Consider the following 20554-nt stretch of genomic DNA (forward strand, 5'->3'; position numbering starts at 1 on the left):
GTGTTCAAATAACATAATGTTAATGGTCATTCTAAATTACGTAAGACAATGGGAAATTCAACCAAGTAGTGGAATAATATATTATAATCTATCTATAAAGCAAGAAGCGTTTGTGTGTCTGTCCTAATGTCTGTGGCACGCATATCTCGCTGACCATTTGTCAGACTGACCTAAGATTTCGTATGTGGCTCGCGTGTGGCACAAAGGCCCAGGCTACTTTAGACTTTGACTAAACAAACCACAAATGCCACATACCGGTAGCTAACAAGTGGCAGACTGAGCGACGTCACTTATGCTAAAGACTGTTTTTGATATTCCTTTCCTCAAATGTCAGAGTTTACCCTATAACTTATGTTACTGTAATTCCAAACACCTGATGTCCTTGATAATGATTTTCTAAGAACTAGGTGTACCGCAAAGCGGTACAAAATATGACCGCCGCTCAGTCCTGCACATTCTCTCTGCAAAAATAAATCACGCTTGTTAATTTGTCTCCATCACCTACTCCATCCCCTACTCATGCAACTTTTGTGTATGTAAATGAGTGTGTGCATGTTTGCGTTTGCTTTTGTGTATATGTGTGCTTTTGTGTGTGTTTTTGCTTGTGAGTGTGTGTTTGCTTGCCTGCATGTGTCTGTGTTTTATGTGTCTGTGTGTGTGTTTGCTTGTGAGTGGGTGTGTGGGGGTAATGGTGTGTGTGTGTGTTTATGTGTGTGTTCATGTGTATGTGTGTGTGTGTGTGTTTTTATGTGTGTGTGTGCGTGTGCGCGTGTGCATATGGGTGTGTTTGTGCATGCGTGCGTGTATGTGGTTGTGTTTATATGTGTGTCTGCGTGCGTGTGCATGACTGTGTGTGTATGCGCGTGAGTCTGTGTGTGCGTGCATGCGTACGTATGCCTACATGTCTACTGTGTGTGTGCGTGTGTGTTTATGGGTGTGTGTGTTTGTGTGCATGCGTGCGTGTGAATGTGTACATACCTGTGTGTGTGTGTGTGTCTGTGCTTGTGCTTGTGTGTGTGTTTATGTGTGTATGTGTGTATGTCCATGTGCGTGCGTGTGTATGTATGCCTACATGTCTACTGTTTGTGTGTGTGTGTTGAGTGTGTGTGTGTGTGTGCATGCGTAGTGTACAGTCACTTAATGTACACATATTCATTTATTGTATGGTCCCCTATAAACGGAATTCCACAAAACTTGGCATGCATTCAGTGGGTGTCAGAATGATCCTACACCTCCAATTCCATGCAGTTTTAACCGTCAGCTAGAGATACCTGTGATTACAACACCTCATTTTTGCTTTTTCATTTTTAACTAGGTGGCGCTATACATCAAATGAGTGGTTATGGGATGGGTTGACATGGCCTCTTGAGGCTTACACACTAAAAAATGTGGTCCTCCTAGGCCCTACAGTTCTCAAGATATTCACAGAAATCTGTGTCCTCCCTACCCTCCTTTCGGGGGGTGCAGTCCGGCGGGCGGGTCGACGGATCAAAACGAAAAACAAAGGTTCCGTGTCACCCGGTTCCGTGGTTGCTAGGGCGGTTGCTAGGTTGACATTATGATAGTGGTTGCTAGGTTGTTGCTAGGGTACTTAAGAGGCGCTGGATAGGAGGCGTATTTAATGTAAACACTGTGCAGAAATCATATCAGACGCTATGCTACGTAAAAAGAGCATAAAAGTTGAAAAATCGATCAAGTATTATGGGTATTCTAACCTGAGATAAGATAGGATTCCTAAAGCTAGTAAGGATTTGTTTCTGTATAACCAAATTGAGATCCTTATGATCCGATACTCTACCTATATTAATTTAGGACTTAATAAGATAATAAGTTTCGGTTATACTTTACTTGACAGTATCGACATAAGAGTGGCATGACACTGTCATGAATGTGTCATAAACAAGTCATAAACATTTATGACATAACACTTCTGTTATTAAGTGACATTCAGTTTTTATCATAACAAGTTAGGGTTAGGATTAGGCTTAGGATTAGAGTTAGGGCTAGGGTTCATGTGTCATGACAGTCATATGTTCATGACAGTGTCATGTCACTTATGTCGATACTGTCAAGTAAAGTGTTACCGAAGTTTCTCTAATATGGCCCAAAACAACATTAAAACTTGGCTTGTGCGATATTGACAAAAACAATGTTATATTTTCAGGGATTTTAATGATAATGATAAGGAAACACAAAAGGAAACAGTTATGCCATTTCCAACATTTTCATTTAAGTTCAGGACTTTCTGTTAACAAATTTGGAATGTTTAGCATTACTGACTTCTGTCATACACCCCAATTGATTTTCTGATTAGTGATTTGGCTCCTCCCTTATAAAATCTTGCCTACAACTGATGAAAATTATTGTGATATGGTATACTGTAATCAATGACATTCAATCCTTAAAGGGAGAGTTTGCGATACTGGAGAAAGATTCATATTTGAACTCAACAGCCAAACACCTCAGAATATGCCTTCCCTCATTCTTTCACATTGCCCAGTTTACCAGCACTTACACTTTTTTGGCTGGAATTAGTGATTTGTGAGAGGGTGCACCCTGCAAGTGTTTCCTCATTTACAGAGTACTAAATACAAACACTGAAATTTTTTCAGCAGAAACGCAAAGGTGACAGCTAGCAGATTGTTAGTATATTATACTAGGGATGTAACAATGCACCTTGAAGATTACAACCGGTTGAGATAAAAAAATAATAATGAATGAATGAATGAATGAATGAATGAATGAAAGTCGCAATGAATTTTTAAACACAATAGGGCGTAATATGGTTTTGTTCGACTACAGATGTCAGTACGATTATTGGTAATAATAGTAAAATTGGAGTCAGATTAGTCCAAAGATTATTCAAAACAACCTCAGGGCGCCGGATAAGACAGAATACGTATTACGTTGGACACTTAAGTGGCAACGAGTTCAGACCTTGTGTTTATATACAAAGGAATAGTTTTCAGTCATAATTTGTCTGCAGCTTATTCTGTAAAAAAATTGTGAGAAAAAGATATTGTGAACTTAGTGAATCGCAACAAATTGTGTGTATTGTAACATCCCTAATACAGTATACATAGTATATATTCACTGAATGTAGAAAAAAGTGTATTGGCATAGAATCGCCAACTCCTCCTCCTCCATTTTCAATGCGTTAAACCTTTACCAAAATAATGATTTACCAAAGTAACCTCACCCAAGGCAAAGGTTGGCCATGCAATGAATAGCAGCGCTATGTAGTTCAATGTCTGCCTGATTTGGTGCACTGCAAATCACCAGAATTCCCTTCTGTCCCAAGAGATCTGAGAGGTGCTGTAAATACAGAGGAGAGTTCCATTTTAGGAAAGCAAAAAAGTTGGCATCCACAAGATACCCAGCAAAATTTACTTTGCAACATACTCCAGTTAAATATCATCTACCATCATATAATAATCCCAACTATTTCTTAATATAATGTTCTACTAAACTAATCCTTCATGTTGTCAAACATAACCGCATTCATTCACATTTCCAAACAGATTCCATCATGGTTGAGCCTGGGTGAACCCAGACAAACCTGTTAGCAAATTTGAATTTGCTCTACAGGTCAGTCTGGAAAGGATCCCATTGGCGCTTGTTTCCAAAACCACCAGAAATTTTTACATTTAACAGTAAACAGTTTAAAAAGTTGGTAAGACTACATTAAGGAGAATAGCAATAATAAACAAAAATGTCAATTCAATCAATATCCTAACGCTGATTAATCACATTTCGTAGTGACATTTGACCCAGTGCAGTCTGGCTTTAGTGACTGAAGGAGGCAGACAAGAAAGCACTGCTTTGAATGAAAACATTTAGCCTACGTTTAAAGGCATCAATCTACTATTTCAGCAGTAAGGAATTTCCGTTGCCTACCATAGGAGTTCGTCAAGTCTGAAGTATCACCTCAATGCAAAGCAATCCGGAGGTAAACCTACTAGTTAGCACACCTCTTGATGATACTAATGCTAGCAGTCAGCCTTGTCAAAGTTAACTTTGCTAACGTAGCCTATGTTTGCTTAGTCTAGCTTATGAACGACTAACTAACCGACAAACTCCCTTACCCACTACATTTGTTACACCTTGAAACAAAATGTCTTCAAAAGTATGTTGAAGGTGGAACATTTATTTCCATTCCAATAACTTCACACATTACATTTCCATTCACACTTGTATGCTCTTTTTCTTCATCTCGTTTTTAATCTTTTTCTACACAACTACTTGAACTGCTCTATTTCTTATCCTGGACTGCCACCTACTGGATAGAAAAGGCAACAACCTAGTAATTAAGGGGGGAATTCTCCCATGTGCATACGGGTGCGCAAGTAAAAAAAAAGCACATAACTAGGCACATTTCACTCATATTCGCGCAACTTCTTCCCTTCGCTTAAATATGTCGTTTACGCGGGAAAGGGAGTTACGCATTTTGGGAGGAGCAACCCCAAAATCTGGCCGTTTCTTATGTATACAACTCTTGTATAACTGGCATTTATTTGAAATGTTATCAGCAAAGTTGTAGGTGAAAACTTTATTTCACGGTGTGTTCTAAACAACATAATGGCATGATAATTAATCTTTCATGTGCATCAGGGCCCATATAGCATCACAATTAATAAGATCATATTAAAAGTTAGCAGGCAAAAACATAAATATGTAGGTTACATACCTGATGTCACTGAGCTGTGAAAGAGGCTACGGAACCATCTCTGTACGTTATCGCTAATTAAACTCAGCTGACTGTTGTTAGCGCATAGCCATAGTTGCTGTTAAAATGCCTACTAGTGCTGGGAATCTAAACACTTCAACACCGACATGTAGCCTAACATGTTCAAAACTATTGCGTGTTATGGGGGAAGACATGACATTTCTTGAAGCATTTGGGAACACACTGAATTAACTGAAAAGTAGTCCCTGTTAGAATAGCTTGCTTGCAAATGCCGTTGTCCATGACTGGCAGTTCTATGGCAAGCGGTTTTAACATACCTTATGGCAAACTGCCTACACTGGGTAAACTTGAAAGCAGAGCTTACTTGTGTGCGCATCCATGGCAAGCTGTTTTAACATTTAAATGTATTATGCTTAGGAGCAATGAGATATTGATAGTAAATTTAATATAAAAGTTCAATTTCATGTTCAAATTTGTCTTATCATTAAAAAAAGCAATTCATGCTTTAGACCATTTTATTGTAAAAACAAAGTACCGGTTCAGGCACCGTTTCGGCACCGGCACCGTTTTAAAAGTATCGATTTAGCACCGGTATCCGATAAGACCCAAACGATACCCAACCCTAGTTCCTTTACAGCTTGGCTCCCAATAATGATGATAAAGAAGAAGAATGGCAAGCCTGACATCCTCAAAAGGTCCTAGATTCCAGAAGGTTAAAGCAAGCATTTCCAAATATCCTACCTGCTGGCAACTGGATCCATTACCGCACAGAAGAGATGACAGAGCTAAGAGGATGTCTGCATGAGTCCACAAGCTACAGGTTTGGAGGGCTTGGATGTAGTAAGACACCAGACAGTGGAGGGTCTGTGTATCCATACTGACCTAAAGGAAGAGAAAGATCAGTTCAGTTCGGGGCCTGTATTTTCAAAGAATCGTAAGGCTAACAGCAGCTCTTAACTGGCAGATTTAGGAGAAACTCCTTAAAATAAGTCAGTCGTACAAATGTTTGACCCAACAGTAATTCACAAAGCATTTTAGAGCTAAATAATAATAAGCTTTATTTGTATAGCACCTTTCATACACAGAATGCAGCTCAAAGTGCTTTACATTTGAAGCATGTAACACAATAATAGTCAGTCAGTCATTATCAATCACTTTTCTTCATTGCTGGGGCCGTTTACGATCCACTCAGCAACATATCAAAAATATAGAAAATGACATGTCATAAGACTGGCAGCCTTAACCCTCTTACCCCCCACAAGCACGCCATATGGCAACTGTGGCAAGGAAAAACTCCCATATTCCCGGAAGAAACCTTGAGCAGAACCTGACTTAAAGGAGAATTCCGGTGTGATATTGACCTGAATAAAGTGTATTGAAACATGATACCGAGTGTGAACGTATGTCTCATAGCCCATCTCGGCTTGTCCCCTGCACTCCAAAATCTGGCGCTAGTTAGCCGTTGCTACCAACAGCTTTTTCAATTGTGGTGCTTCGGCATCGGGCTAGCCATGCAAATAAATCACTGTTTTACACCATTTACGAGGCTCAATGTATCTCCACACTTCATTGGTAGACTTCCGAGGGCCCTGACATTTAAAACGAGACATTGAGAACTTTGAAAAAGCACTGGTAGTTTACTTACAAGACGATTTATACAGACAGTATCTTCACGAAGTTTAGCGTTTGCAGCCATCTTGAATTTAGTCACGATAAGTCGAGCTACGAGTAAGAATGAACAGGTATGATAAGGGATCAGATTCCAAAAATAATTCAGTGGAAATGCATGGATTCCATTTGCTGCTACTGAAAGAAACTGGAATCCATGCATTTCCACTGAATTATTTTTGGAATCTGATCCCTTATCATACCTGTTCATTCTTACTCGTAGCTCAACTTATCGTGACTAAATTCAAGATGGCTGCAAACGCTAAACTTCGTGAAGATACTGTCTGTATAAATCGTCATGTAAGTAAACTACCAGTGCTTTTTTCTCAATGTCTCGTTTTAAATGTCAGGGCCCTCGGAAGTCTACCAATGAAGTGTGGAGATACATTGAGCCTCGTAAATGGTTTAAAACAGTGATTTATTTGCATGGCTAGCCCGATGCCGAAGCACCACAATTGAAAAAGCTGTTGGTAGCATCGGCTAACTAGCGCCAGATTTTGGAGTGCAGGGGACAAGCCGAGATGGGCTATGAGACATACGTTCACACTCGGTATCATGTTTCAATACACTTTAGGTCAATATCACACCGGAATTCTCCTTTAATAGGGGGAGCCCATCTGCTTCTGGCTGGCTGCGCCCTCCAATAGCAGCAGATGTAGAATAATCTGAAAAAGTAGTCTATAGGATAAGATGAGTTAACTAAAAGCTTTCCTGTACAGGTATGTTTTCAGATCTTTTTAAAAAATATTTACTGAACCCTAGGAAATGTACAGAGGCAGGGTGTTCCATAGTTTGGGGGCATAATGGATAAAAGCAGCTTCTCCACTGTTTGTGGAGCACTTTGGGTACGATTAAAAGATTAGAATTGGATGATCTAAGTTTCCTTTGTGGTTGATAAGATATTAAAAGCTCAGAGATATATGAAGGTGCTATGCCATTCAGAGCTTTGTAAGTAATTAACATAACCTTAAAGTCAATTCTATAGGAAATAGGGAGCCAGTGCAGTTCAGCCAACACAGGGGTGATGTGTTCTCTCTTCTTAGTCTTAGTTAAAAGTCTAGCCGCAGAGTTCTGTATGAGTGCCAATTTCTTTAGATGTTTTTTGGGAAGACCAGTGAAAATTGCATTGTAGTAGTCTAACCTGCTAGTGATAAAGGCGTGAATGAGTTTTTCTGCATCTTGTTGAGTTAAAAAGGGCCGCACTTTGGCAATGTTTCTCAAGTGGAAATAGGCTGTCTGAGTAACTTTACTGATATGGGGCTTAAAACTTAACTCTGCATCTAAGATGACACCGAGGCTTGTTACTTTTGGTTTGACCTGGTGCGCCAAGTTCCCCAGATTACTAAGAACAATATCTGGCTTTAGTTTTGGTCCAACCAAAAGTACCTCTGTTTTGTCATCATTTAGTTTCAAAAATGTTTTGCTCATCCACTGATTAATGGAGGTTAGGCATGCAGTGAGGGAGCAAAGGCCATCTGGATTAGTTGGCTCCACAGAAATATACAATTGGGTATCATCTGCGTAGCTATGGAAGTTTACATTATGCTGACTTATGACGTTTCCCAATGGAAGCATACATAGGGAAAATAGCAGGGGACCAAGGCAGCTCCCCTGGGCCACACCAAAAGGCAAGTCATGTTTTTCAGATACATGATCTCCTAGACTGATATAAAAATCTCTGCCAGTAATGTAGGTTTGAAACCAGTTTAGAGCATTATCAGAGAGACCCCACCCACTTCGCAAGGCGGTGAATTAGGATGCTATGTTCAATGGTATCAAATGCCGCACTCAAATCCAGAAGAATAAGGATTGAGACTTTGTTTGAGTCAGTAGCCAGTCTGAGATCATTGACTATTTTTACTAGAGCCGTTTCTGTGCTGTGATTTGATCTAAAACCTGATTGGAATTTTTCAAGGATACTGTTTTCGTTGAGGAAGGTATTTAACTGATTACAAACAACTTTTTCAAGTACTTTGCTCAGGAACGGTAGATTTGATATAGGCCTGTAGTTGCTCAGATTGGTATGGTCAAGATTTTACTTTTTAAGTAAAGGTTTCACAACAGCGGTTTTAAAAGCAGTTGGAAATATACCTGTTTCTAATGAGGTATTTATTACCTTGAGAATAAAGGGAGCTAAGCTATCATATACTTTTTTGAGGAATCTAGTAGGGATTGGATCTAAAACACATGTTGAGGAGCCGGTTTGAGTTATAATTTTACCAAGCTCAGATTGAGTAATAGTGCTAAAGGACCTTAATTTTGGGGGGCTGTTTTTGGGTGTACTATCAAACATATTACTTGTGTTACCAATAGCCTCCCTTATAGAAATTACTTTGTTTTTGAAGAAGTCTGCAAATTCTTTGCATCTTAGAGAAGATGCCTGACTGAGTGTATCAAAAGGTGTTTGATGCAATAGCCTATCAATGGTAGAGAACAACACCCTAGAGTTTCCACTGTTTTCAGCAATTACCTTAGAGAAGTGGTTCCTTCTCTCATTCCGAATAGCTCTATTATAATTTGCTATTTTTTCTTTTAGAATGGCACGGTGAACCTGTAACTTAGTTTTTCTCCATGTTCTCTCAGCTTTTCTACATGATCTTTTTAGATCATGGATATTTTCGTTCATCCAAGGTGTCAGTTTGCTACAGGGCCTTTTTTTAGTCTTTAAGGGTGCCACTCTGTCAAGCATAGCGCCTAATTCACGATTGAGAGCCTCTACCATTTGATCAATGGGATGATGTAAAATATCTAAAGTTATGGAGTCTATAAGAGCTATGAACTGCTGTTCTGCTCTAATGTCCAAGAGTCGCGATTTGATTGCAATTTCGAGATGAATTTTTGGAGTATGTAGTACTATATTAAAAGATACACAATAATGATCAGACATATTTATATCATTTACTGATAAGTCTGTGACTTCTATCCCTAGACTTCTATCCCTAGAAATTACTAGATCGAGGGTGTTGCCAAGGTTGTGGGTGGGTCCTGTAACATGCAGCTTTAGCTCTAAACTGTCCAACACATTAAGGAACTTACTGGCTTTAGCATCAGTTGTCTTATTGACATGAATATTAAAGTCGCAATTTACAATTCTCCGATCATAGCTAGTGATGATGAGCGACATAAGTTCAGAAAACTGGTCGAGAAAGCCAGTCCATAGTTTAGGAGGGCGGTATAAGGTTAATAGAAGTACAGCTGGGTCAGCCTTCAGAGTGAGGGCAATACACTCAAAGGAAGCGAATTCGCCAAAGTTGACTCTAGTGCAACTATATTTGTTTGAGAGAATGGAGGCAATTCCACCACCTCGTTTGCCTTGTCTAATTGAGTGGAAGAAATTATAATTTGGGGGACAAGTTTAAAAAAGAACAGCTTCGCTGTCTGAAGTCAGCCAGGTTTCAACAAGAAACAGAAAATCCAATTGTTTTTCACTAATAAAATCATTGATAAAAGTAGCACCTAAGTCTGGGACAGTGTTAGAAGTCGTCAAGAGGACTCCTAACTCACCAAGACCTATTCACAAACAATGGTAAACAGCTGTTTATAGCATTCTATGTCGCAATGTTTTGAAATGCACATGTAGAATCACTTACAGGAGATCTCAATTGCAAGGGAATAATTGTGTGTTGTAAGGGATCCAATAATGGCACCAACAACCAAAACCAATCATTGTCAAGATTTAAACTAGACGTAACGTTTCATTGTAAATTAAATTAAATTGCTTTTCATCTATGCAGTGTCTTCATACAGATGTAACCAGTCATGATTATTTATTCATTACAGTGCATGAAAATGCACTGTACTTTTCTTCCTAGGCTTCTTCTTATTACAGTGCATGAAAATGCACTGTACTGTTCTTCCTAGTCATCTTCTTCTTATTACAGTGCATGAAAATGCACTGTACTGTTCTTCCTAGGCATTTTATTCTTATTCTTCCGCTAACGCATTTAATGCAGCTTCAACCGTTTAACGTAGAAACATTCAAACTATGTTACGTAGGTCTTACTTAGGACATGGGGGCTTTGTATTTTTACAGTGCATGAAAATGCACTGTACTGTTCTTCCTAGGCAACTTCTTCTTCTTATTACAGTGCATGAAAATGCACTGTACTGTTCTTCCTAGGCAACTTCTTCTTATTATTACAGTGCATGAAAATGCACTGTACTGTTCTTCCTAGGCAACTTCTTCTTCTTCTTCTTCTTCTTCTTATTATTATTCCGCTTACCACTTTTTCTAGACGCAATTTCTCTTGAACAGTTTAACTTAGAAACGTCATTCAAACTTTGTAACGTAGGTCTTCAAACAGATCGGGTTGCTATCTCTTTTCAACTTTGAAACTTTTATACTTTTTAAACTATTAAAGAAAAACTTTTTAAAAATCCCCATAGACTTAACATTGCCGATTATGACATCATAATACGGCCATTAAGCAATTAGAATCCTATGGCAGGTGTTCAGGCCACCTGGATCTCAACTGCCAGTCTCAGGCTTTAAGCATACAAACTGGCCCTATTAAGACTACACATCCTGTTAAACTGCTTCCTCTGCCTCTAACTGTTTCAAAATAAAAGTCCTCACTACAATATTTCACTGTTAAACAATTTAACCCTTTAAACTACTGAACTTTTTAACTGTTTAGCCATTGTAACTGTTACTTGTCATCAACTATGACTCCTACCCACTGTAGCTAGTTAGCATGGTTAGCATAGTTAGCATGCTAGCAAGTTAGCATGCTAGCATGTTAGCATGCTAGTTAGCATTTTTAGCAAAATTACTAAAAATGATTAGCTAAGTCACATGGTTAGCATAGTTAGCATGCTAGCATGTTAGCATGCTAGTTAGCATTTTTAGCAAAACTGCTAAAAATGATTAGCTAAGTCACATGGTTAACATAGTTAACATGCTAGCATGTTAGCATGCTAGTTAGCATTTATAGCAAAATTACTAAAAATGATTAGCTAAGTTAGCTAAGTCACATGGTTAGCATAGTTAGCATGCTAACATGCTAGTTAGCATTTTTAGCAAAACTACTAAAAATGATTAGCTAAGTTAGCTAAGTAACATGGTTACCATAGTTAGCATGCTAACATGTTAGCATGCTAATTAGCATTTTTAGCAAAACTACTAAAAATGATTAGCTAAGTTAGCTAAGTAACATGGTTAGCATAATTAGCATGCTAACATGTTAGCATGCTAGTTAGCATTTTTAACAAAACTACTAAAAATGATTAGCTAAGTAACATGGTTAGCATAATTAGCATGCTAACATGTTAGCATGCTAGTTAGCATTTTTAGCAAAACTGTTAAAAATGATTAGCTAGGTTAACTAAGTAACATGGTTAGCATAGTTAGCATGCTAGTTAGCATAGTTAGCATAACTGCTAAAATTATTAGTTAAGTTAGCTAAGTAACATGGTTAACATAGTTAGCATGCTAACATTGTTAGCATAGTTAGCATGTTTAGTAAAACTACTAGAAAATGTTAGTTAAGTTAGCTAAGTAACATGGTTAGCATGCTAGCACTGCTATAAAACATTAGCTAAGTAGCATGGTTAACAGAATTAAAAATCTTAGCATAACTGCTAGCAAACATTAGAGCCATTCCAACTTTCAGTTATCGTCAAATATCTACCTATACATAGCCATTAAACTATTTGAATATCAACATTCATTCAACTTCCAGTCTGTCAACAACTTTTAAACTATTTACCTTCAACTTTTAAACGGTTTACTTTTAAACTACCATTAAACTATCTATTAAACTAGCTGTCTATCAACAACTTTTAAACTATCTACTGTCTATCAACAACTTTTAAACTATCTACATTCAACTTTTAAACAGTCTACTTTTAAACTATCAACTTTTATTAAGCTATGCAACCACCATGTCTATCCTAGCATCACCGTAGTAACCATCTCTGTATTATCCGTTTTAACTATACATGATATTTTACATCACAACTTTAGCATTTTCATGCACTGGTAATTCCTTGGAATTGCATTTCTAGTTATTATTATTCCGCTTACCACTTTTTCTAGACGCAATTTCTCTTGAACAGTTTAACTTAGAAACTTCATTCAAACTTTGTAACGTAGGTCTTCAAACAGATCGGGTTGCTATCTCTTTTCAACTTTGAAACTTTTATACTTTTTAAACTATTAAAAGAAAAACTTTTTAAAAATCCCCATAGACTTAACATTGCCGATTATGACATCATAATACGGCCATTAAGCAATTAGAATCCTATGGCAGGTGTTCAGGCCACCTGGATCTCAACTGCCAGTCTCAAAGGAACACGCCACCCAATGTCAGTAGTAATATATGTTCTTACCTTAACTTTCACGAGTTGAGTCATACCTCTCCCGTGTCCGTACGTGCACTCAAACGCTCTGGTGCGCGGCTGGACTGTGTTAGCATGTTGCTATGCTAGCGGGCTTTGACGGCAACTAAGCGTAGAAGTAATCAAAAACATCCACGTTTTACCGACTTAAATACAGTTGCACGAGTAGTTGATAGAAATGCTACGGCCACGCAACGTGAAACGTGGCGATTTTCCAAGCGAATAAACCGGAGAACTACAATGTGTGGCGCAATAGCACTTGGGAGTACTTCGACCTAGCGTAGTAGTATTGTTAACACCTAATTGTAGATCGATCGACCCTCAGCCTCTCCCTCCCCTCTGAGCGAGAGAGAGGCACACACACTAGAGATGCGCTGATGGGCTATTATTTCAACCATAACTGCATAGCAAAACTTATCATCCATCAGCCATCCATCAACACCAACGTTTTTTGACCAATTTTCGAAACGGCACCCGCCGACCATCCGCTGGTTGTTTTAATGTAGGCTATATGGGTGATACAGCGCTGCTGACGTGAGGCTAGAAAGCCCTTGCCTGTTCTAGGAAGACTGATCGAATGCAGCAAATATATTAAAAGGCTAAAATCGTACATTGGCTATGTTGTAGCCCATCCCCAGAATATCAGCAGCAAACTCAGTCTCTGTCTCGCAAAACAGTCTCCAAATAAAACGCACATCGGCCTGTTGCCTTTTCTGCCAGCTTGTGAAAATATATCGTCCAAAATGCTTGATTGCATTGCATTCTCCACATTTTTAGCTACATTTTCATGTACCACATCAGCATTTTTGTTCAGTGAATCTTTTGTAAATTGCTTTACAATTACCGTCGGGCCTATAGGCCTATTGCCTGGCTTGCCTCAGCTTCGGTCACGTCCTTTTACAATTTTATCATTGTAATAAAAAACGCAATTTGCCACATAATTTCAACATGCTCCTGGCCTACTAATTAATGCCTATTGTACTTTATTTTTTGCAAAAAGAAAGAAATCCTTGAAGTCATTCACATTATAGGCTACTTTACACACTGTTATGTCAGGGTGACTGAAAGCCTGTTCTGAAGACTCCCATTCATTTTGACTGCACGAGCGCGTCTTTTTCAGACAGACAGCGCAATTCATTTTAAAGCAATTTACAAAAGATTCACTGAACAAAAATGCTGATGTGGTACATGAAAATGTAGCTAAAAATGTGGAGAATGCAATGCAATCAAGCATTTTGGACGATATATTTTCACAAGCTGGCAGAAAAGGCAACAGGCTGATGTGCGTTTTATTTGGAGACTGTTTTGCGAGACAGAGACTGAGTTTGCTGCTGATATTCTGGGGATAGGCTACAACATAGCCAATGTACGACTTTAGCCTTTTAATATATTTGCTGCATTGGATCAGTCTTCCTAGAACAGCCAAGGGCTTTCTAGCCTCACGTCAGCAGCGCTGTATCACCCATATAGCCTACATTAAAACAACCAGCGGATGGTCGGCGGGTGCCGTTTCGAAAATTGGTCAAAAAACTTTGGTGTTGATGGATGGCTGATGGATGATAAGTTTTGCTATGCAGTTATGGTTGAAATAATAGCCCATCAGCGCATCTCTAGTGTGTGTGCCTCTCTCTCGCTCAGAGGGGAGGGAGAGGCTGAGGGTCGATCCAGCATGGATTCTAAACTCTGTGGTGGATAGGATCTACAATTAGGTGTTAACAATACTACTACGCTAGGTCGAAGTACTCCCAAGTGCTATTGCGCCACACATTGTAGTTCTCCGGTTTATTCGCTTGGAAAATCGCCACGTTTCACGTTGCGTGGCCGTAGCATTTCTATCAACTACTCGTGCAACTGTATTTAAGTCGGTAAAACGTGGATGTTTTTGATTACTTCTACGCTTAGTTGCCGTCAAAGCCCGCTAGCATAGCAACATGCTAACACAGTCCAGCCGCGCACCAGAGCGTTTGAGTGCACGTACGGACACGGGAGAGGTATGACTCAACTCGTGAAAGTTAAGGTAAGAACATATATTACTACTGACATTGGGTGGCGTGTTCCTTTAAGCATACAAACTGGTCCTATTAAGACTACACATCCTGTTCAACTGCTTCCTCTGCCAAAAACTGTTTCAAAATAAAAGTCCTCACTACAATATTTCACTGTTAAACAATTTAACCCTTTAAACTACTGAACTTTTTAACTGTTTAGCCATTGTAACTGTTACTTGTCATCAACTATGACTCCTACCCACTGTAGCTAGTTAGCATGGTTAGCATAGTTAGCATGCTATCAAGTTAGCATGCTAGCATGTTAGCATGCTAGTTAGCATTTTTAACAAAATTACTAAAAATGATTAGCTAAGTTAGCTAAGTCACATGGTTAGCATAGTTAGCATGCTAGTTAGCATTTTTAGCAAAACTGCTAAAAATGATTAGCTAAGTCACATGATTAACATAGTTAGCATGCTAGCAAGTTAGCATTCTAACATGTTAACATGCTAGTTAGCATTTTTAGCAAAATTACTAAAAATGATTAGCTAAGTTAGCTAAGTCACATGGTTAGCATAGTTAGCATGCTAGCATGTTAGCATGCTAGTTAGCATTTTAAGCAAAACTACTAAAAATGATTAGCTAAGTTAGCTAAGTAACATGGTTAGCATAGTTAGCATGCTAACATGTTAACATGCTAGTTAGCATTTTTAGCAAAACTGCTAAAAATAATTAGCTAAGTTAGCTAAGTAACATGGTTAGCATAGTTAGCATGCTAGTTAGCATTTTTAGCAAAACTACTAAAATGATTAGCTAGGTTAGCTAAGTAACATGGTTAGCATAGTTAGCATGCTAACATAGTTAGCATGTGAATTAGCATTTTTAGCAAAACTATTAAAATGATTAGCTAGGTTAGCTAAGTAACATGGTTAACATAGTTAGCATACTAGTTACCATAGTTAGCATAACTGCTAAAAATGATTATCTAAGTTAGCTAAGTAACATGGTTAACATAGTTAACATGCTAACATTGTTAACATAGTTAGCATGTTTAGCAAAACTGCTACAAAATATTAGTTAAGTTAGCTAAGTAGCATGGTTAGCATGCTAAAATTATTAGCACTGCTATAAAACATTAGCTAAGTAGCATGGTTAACAGAATTAAAAAACTTAGCATAACTGCTAGCAAACATTAGAGCCGTTCAAACTTTTAGTTATCGTCAAATATCTACCTATGCACAGCCATTAAACTATTTGAATATCAACATTCATTCAACTTCCAGTCTGTCAACAACTTTTAAACTATTTACCTTCAACTTTTAAACTGTCTACTTTTAAACTATAATTAAACTATATTAAACTAGCTGTCTATCAACAACTTTTAAACTATCTACTGTCTATCAACAACTTTTAAACTATCTACATTCAACTTTTAAACAGTCTACTTTTAAACTATCAACTTTTATTAAGCTATGCAACCACCATGTCTATCCTAGCATCACCGTAGTAACCATCTCTTTATTATCTGTTTTAACTATACATGATATTTTACATCACAACTTTAGCATTTCCATGCACTGGTAATTCCTTAGAATTGCATTTCTAGTTATTATTATTCTGCTTACCACTTTTTCTAGACGCAATTTCTCTTGAACAGTTTAACTTAGAAACTTCATTCAAACTTTGTAACGTAGGTCTTCAAACAGATCGGGTTGCTATATCTTATCAACTTTGAAACTTTTATACTTTTTAAACTATTAAAGAAAAACTTTTTAAAAATCCCCATATACTTAACATTGCCGATTATGACATCATAATACGGCCATTAAGCAATTAGAATCCTATGGCAGGTGTTCAGGCCACCTGGATCTCAACTGCCAGTCTCAGGCTTTAAGCATACAAACTGGCCCTATTAAGACTACACATCCTGTTAAACTGCTTCCTCTGCCAAAAACTGTTTCAAAATAAAAGTCCTCACTACAATATTTCACTGTTAAACAATTTAACCCTTTAAACTATTGAACTTTTTAACTGTTTAGCCATTGTAACTGTTACTTGTCATCAACTATGACTCCTACCCACTGTAGCTAGTTAGCATGGTTAGCATAGTTAACATGCTAACAAGTTAGCATGCTAACATGTTAACATGCTAGTTAGCATTTTTAGCAAAATTACTAAAAATGATTAGCTAAGTTAGCTAAGTCATATGGTTAGCATAGTTAGCATGGTAGCATGTTAACATGCTAGTTAGCATTTTAGCAAAACTGCTAAAAATGATTAGCTAAGTTAGCTAAGTCACATGGTTAGCATAGTTAACATGCTAGCATGTTAGCATGCTAGTTAGCATTTTTTAGCAAAACTGCTAAAAATGATTAGCTAAGTTAGCTAAGTAACATGGTTAGCGTAGTTAGCCTGCTAGTTAGCATAGTTAGCATAACTGCTAAAATTATTAGCTAAGTTAGCTAAGTAACATGGTTAACATAGTTAGCATGCTAACATTGTTAGCATAGTTAACATGTTTAGTAAAACTGCTAGAAAATGTTAGTTAAGTTAGCTAAGTAACATGGTTAGCATGCTAGCACTGCTATAAAACATTAGCTAAGTAGCATGGTTAAAAGAATTAAAAATCTTAGCATAACTGCTAGCAAACATTAGAGCCGTTCAAACTTTTAGTTATCGTCAAATATCTACCTATGCACAGCCATTAAACTATTTGAATATCAACATTCATTAAACTGCTAGAAAACGTTAGCTAAGTAGCATGGTTAGCAGGTTAGCATTGCTAGCACTGCTATAAAACATTAGCTAAGTAGCATGGTTAGCATAGTTAAAAATCTTAGCATAACTGCTAGCGAACATTAGAGCCATTCCAACTTTCAGTTATCGTCAAATATCTACCTATGCACAGCCATCAAACTATTTGAATATCAACATTCATTCAACTTCCAGTCTGTCAACAACTTTTAAACTATTTACCTTCAACTTTTAAACGGTCTACTTTTAAACTATCATTAAACTATCTATTAAACTAGCTGTCTATCAACGTTTAAACTATCTACTGTCTATCAACAACTTTTAAACTATCTACATTCAACTTTTAAACAGTCTACTTTTAAACTATCAACTTTTATTAAGCTATGCAACCACCATGTCTATCCTAGCATCACCGTAGTAACCATCTCTTTATTATCTGTTTTAACTATACATGATATTTTACATCACAACTTTAGCATTTTCATGCACTGGTAATTCCTTGGAATTGCATTTCTAGTTCATCTTTGTAACTTTTATACTTTTTAAATTATTAATTAAAAACTATTCAAAATTTCCCCATAGACTTAACATGGGCTGATGACATCATAATAGAGCACTTAAGCAATTAGAATCCTAGGCCAGGTGTTCCGGCCACCTGCATCAACTGTCAGTTTCTCAGGCTTTAACATAATTTAACCATTTAAACTATCCACCTATTTAACTGTTCAGTCATTCCAACTATATTAAACCTCATTGACCTAGCAAATCATTTAACCATTTAAACCATCCACCTATTTAACTGTTCAGTCATTCCAACTATATTAAACCTCATCTACCTAGTTCAGTCATTCCAACTACATTAAACCTCATCTACCTAGCAAATAATTTAACCATTTAAACTTTCCACCTATTTAACTGTTCAGTCATTCCAACTATATTAAACCTCATCTACCTAGTTCAGTCATTCCAACTATATTAAACCTCATCTACCTAGCAAATAATTTAAACTTTTAAACCATCCATCTATTTAACTTTTCAGTCATTCCAACTACATTAAACCTCATCTACCTAGTTCAGTCATTCCAACTATATTAAACATCATCTACCTAGCAAATGATTTAACCTTAAACTATCCACTAACTGTTCAGTCATTCCAACTATATTAAATCTCATCTACCTAGTTCAGTCATTCCAACTTTATTAAACATCATCTACCTAGTTCAGTCAATCCAACTACATTAAACCTCATCTACCTAGAAAATAATTTAACCATTTAAACTATCCACCTATTAACTGTCCAGTCATTCCAACTATAGGCCTATTAAACCTCATCTACCTAGCAAATAATTAAACCTTTTAAACTATCCACCTATTTAACTGTTCAGTCATTCCAACTATATTAAACCTCATCTACCTAGCTCAGTCATTCCAAATATATTAAACCTCATCTACCTAGCAAATAATTTAACCATTTAAACTATCCACCTATTTAACTGTTCAGTCATTCCAACTATATTAAACCTCATCTACCTTTCAAATAATTTAACCATTTAAACTATCCACCTATTTAACTGTTCAGTCATTCCAACTATATTAAACCTCATCTACCTAGTTCAGTCATTCCAACTACATTAAACCTCATCTACCTAGCAAATAATTGAACCTTTTAAACTATCCACCTATTTAACTGCCCAGTCATTCCAACTATATTAAACCTCATCTACCTAGCAAACAACTTAACCTTTTAAATTATCCACCTATTTAACTGTTCAGTCATTCCAACTATATTAAACCTCATCTACCTAGTTCAGTCATTCCAACTATATTAAACCTCATCTACCTAGCAAATAATTAAACCTTTTACACTTTCCACCCATTTAACCGTTCAGTCATTCCAACTATATTAAACCTCATCTACCTAGTTCAGTCATTCCAACTACATTAAACCTCATCTACCTAGCAAATAATTTAACCATTTAAACTTTCCACCTATTTAACTGTTCAGTCATTCCAACTATATTAAACCTCATCTACCTAGTTCAGTCATTCCAACTATATTAAACCTCATCTACCTAGCAAATAATTTAAACTTTTAAACCATCCATCTATTTAACTTTTCAGTCATTCCAACTACATTAAACCTCATCTACCTAGTTCAGTCATTCCAACTATAATAAACATCATCTACCTAGTTCAGTCAATCCAACTACATTAAACCTCATCTACCTAGAAAATAATTTAACCATTTAAACTATCCACCTATTAACTGTCCAGTCATTCCAACTATAGGCCTATTAAACCTCATCTACCTAGCAAATAATTAAACCTTTTAAACTATCCACCTATTTAACTGTTCAGTCATTCCAACTATATTAAACCTCATCTACCTAGCTCAGTCATTCCAAATATATTAAACCTCATCTACCTAGCAAATAATTTAACCATTTAAACTATCCACCTATTTAACTGTTCAGTCATTCCAACTATATTAAACCTCATCTACCTTTCAAATAATTTAACCATTTAAACTATCCACCTATTTAACTGTTCAGTCATTCCAACTATATTAAACCTCATCTACCTAGTTCAGTCATTCCAACTACATTAAACCTCATCTACCTAGCAAACAACTTAACCTTTTAAATTATCCACCTATTTAACTGTTCAGTCATTCCAACTATATTAAACCTCATCTACCTAGTTCAGTCATTCCAACTATATTAAACCTCATCTACCTAGCAAATAATTAAACCTTTTACACTTTCCACCTATTTAACCGTTCAGTCATTCCAACTATATTAAACCTCATCTACCTAGTTCAGTCATTCCAACTACATTAAACCTCATCTACCTAGCAAATAATTGAACCTTTTAAACTATCCACCTATTTAACTGCCCAGTCATTCCAACTATATTAAACCTCATCTACCTAGCAAACAACTTAACCTTTTAAATTATCCACCTATTTAACTGTTCAGTCATTCCAACTATATTAAACCTCATTTACCTAGTTCAGTCATTCCAACTATATTAAACCTCATCTACCTAGCAAATAATTAAACCTTTTACACTTTCCACCCATTTAACCGTTCAGTCATTCCAACTATATTAAACCTCA

General features: G+C 37.0%; 1 protein-coding gene across 2 annotated transcripts in view; it reads right to left on the minus strand.

Annotated features, from left to right (window-relative positions):
• heatr6 (HEAT repeat containing 6) overlaps nt 1-20554 on the minus strand; it is a 170945-nt gene that overhangs the window by 119002 nt on the left and 31389 nt on the right. The window contains exons 3-4 of one of the 2 annotated variants that reach the window (XM_076277740.1): nt 5429-5569; nt 3200-3315 (exon numbers count right to left, since the gene is read on the minus strand). In XM_076277740.1, coding sequence (XP_076133855.1) covers nt 3200-3315; nt 5429-5569 — 257 coding nt within the window. Of the gene's footprint in view, nt 1-3199; nt 3316-5428; nt 5570-20554 lie in introns of those variants that run through there. The other variant, XM_076277741.1, reaches the window with a different exon arrangement.

The sequence above is a fragment of the Alosa pseudoharengus genome, unplaced genomic scaffold, assembly GCF_046254945.1.
Source record: "Alosa pseudoharengus isolate Yale_2024_CS ecotype anadromous, Long Island Sound unplaced genomic scaffold, YU_APseudo_1.1 YU_APseudo_1.1_scf_11, whole genome shotgun sequence".
In the NCBI taxonomy this organism is placed as follows: domain Eukaryota; kingdom Metazoa; phylum Chordata; class Actinopteri; order Clupeiformes; family Clupeidae; genus Alosa; species Alosa pseudoharengus.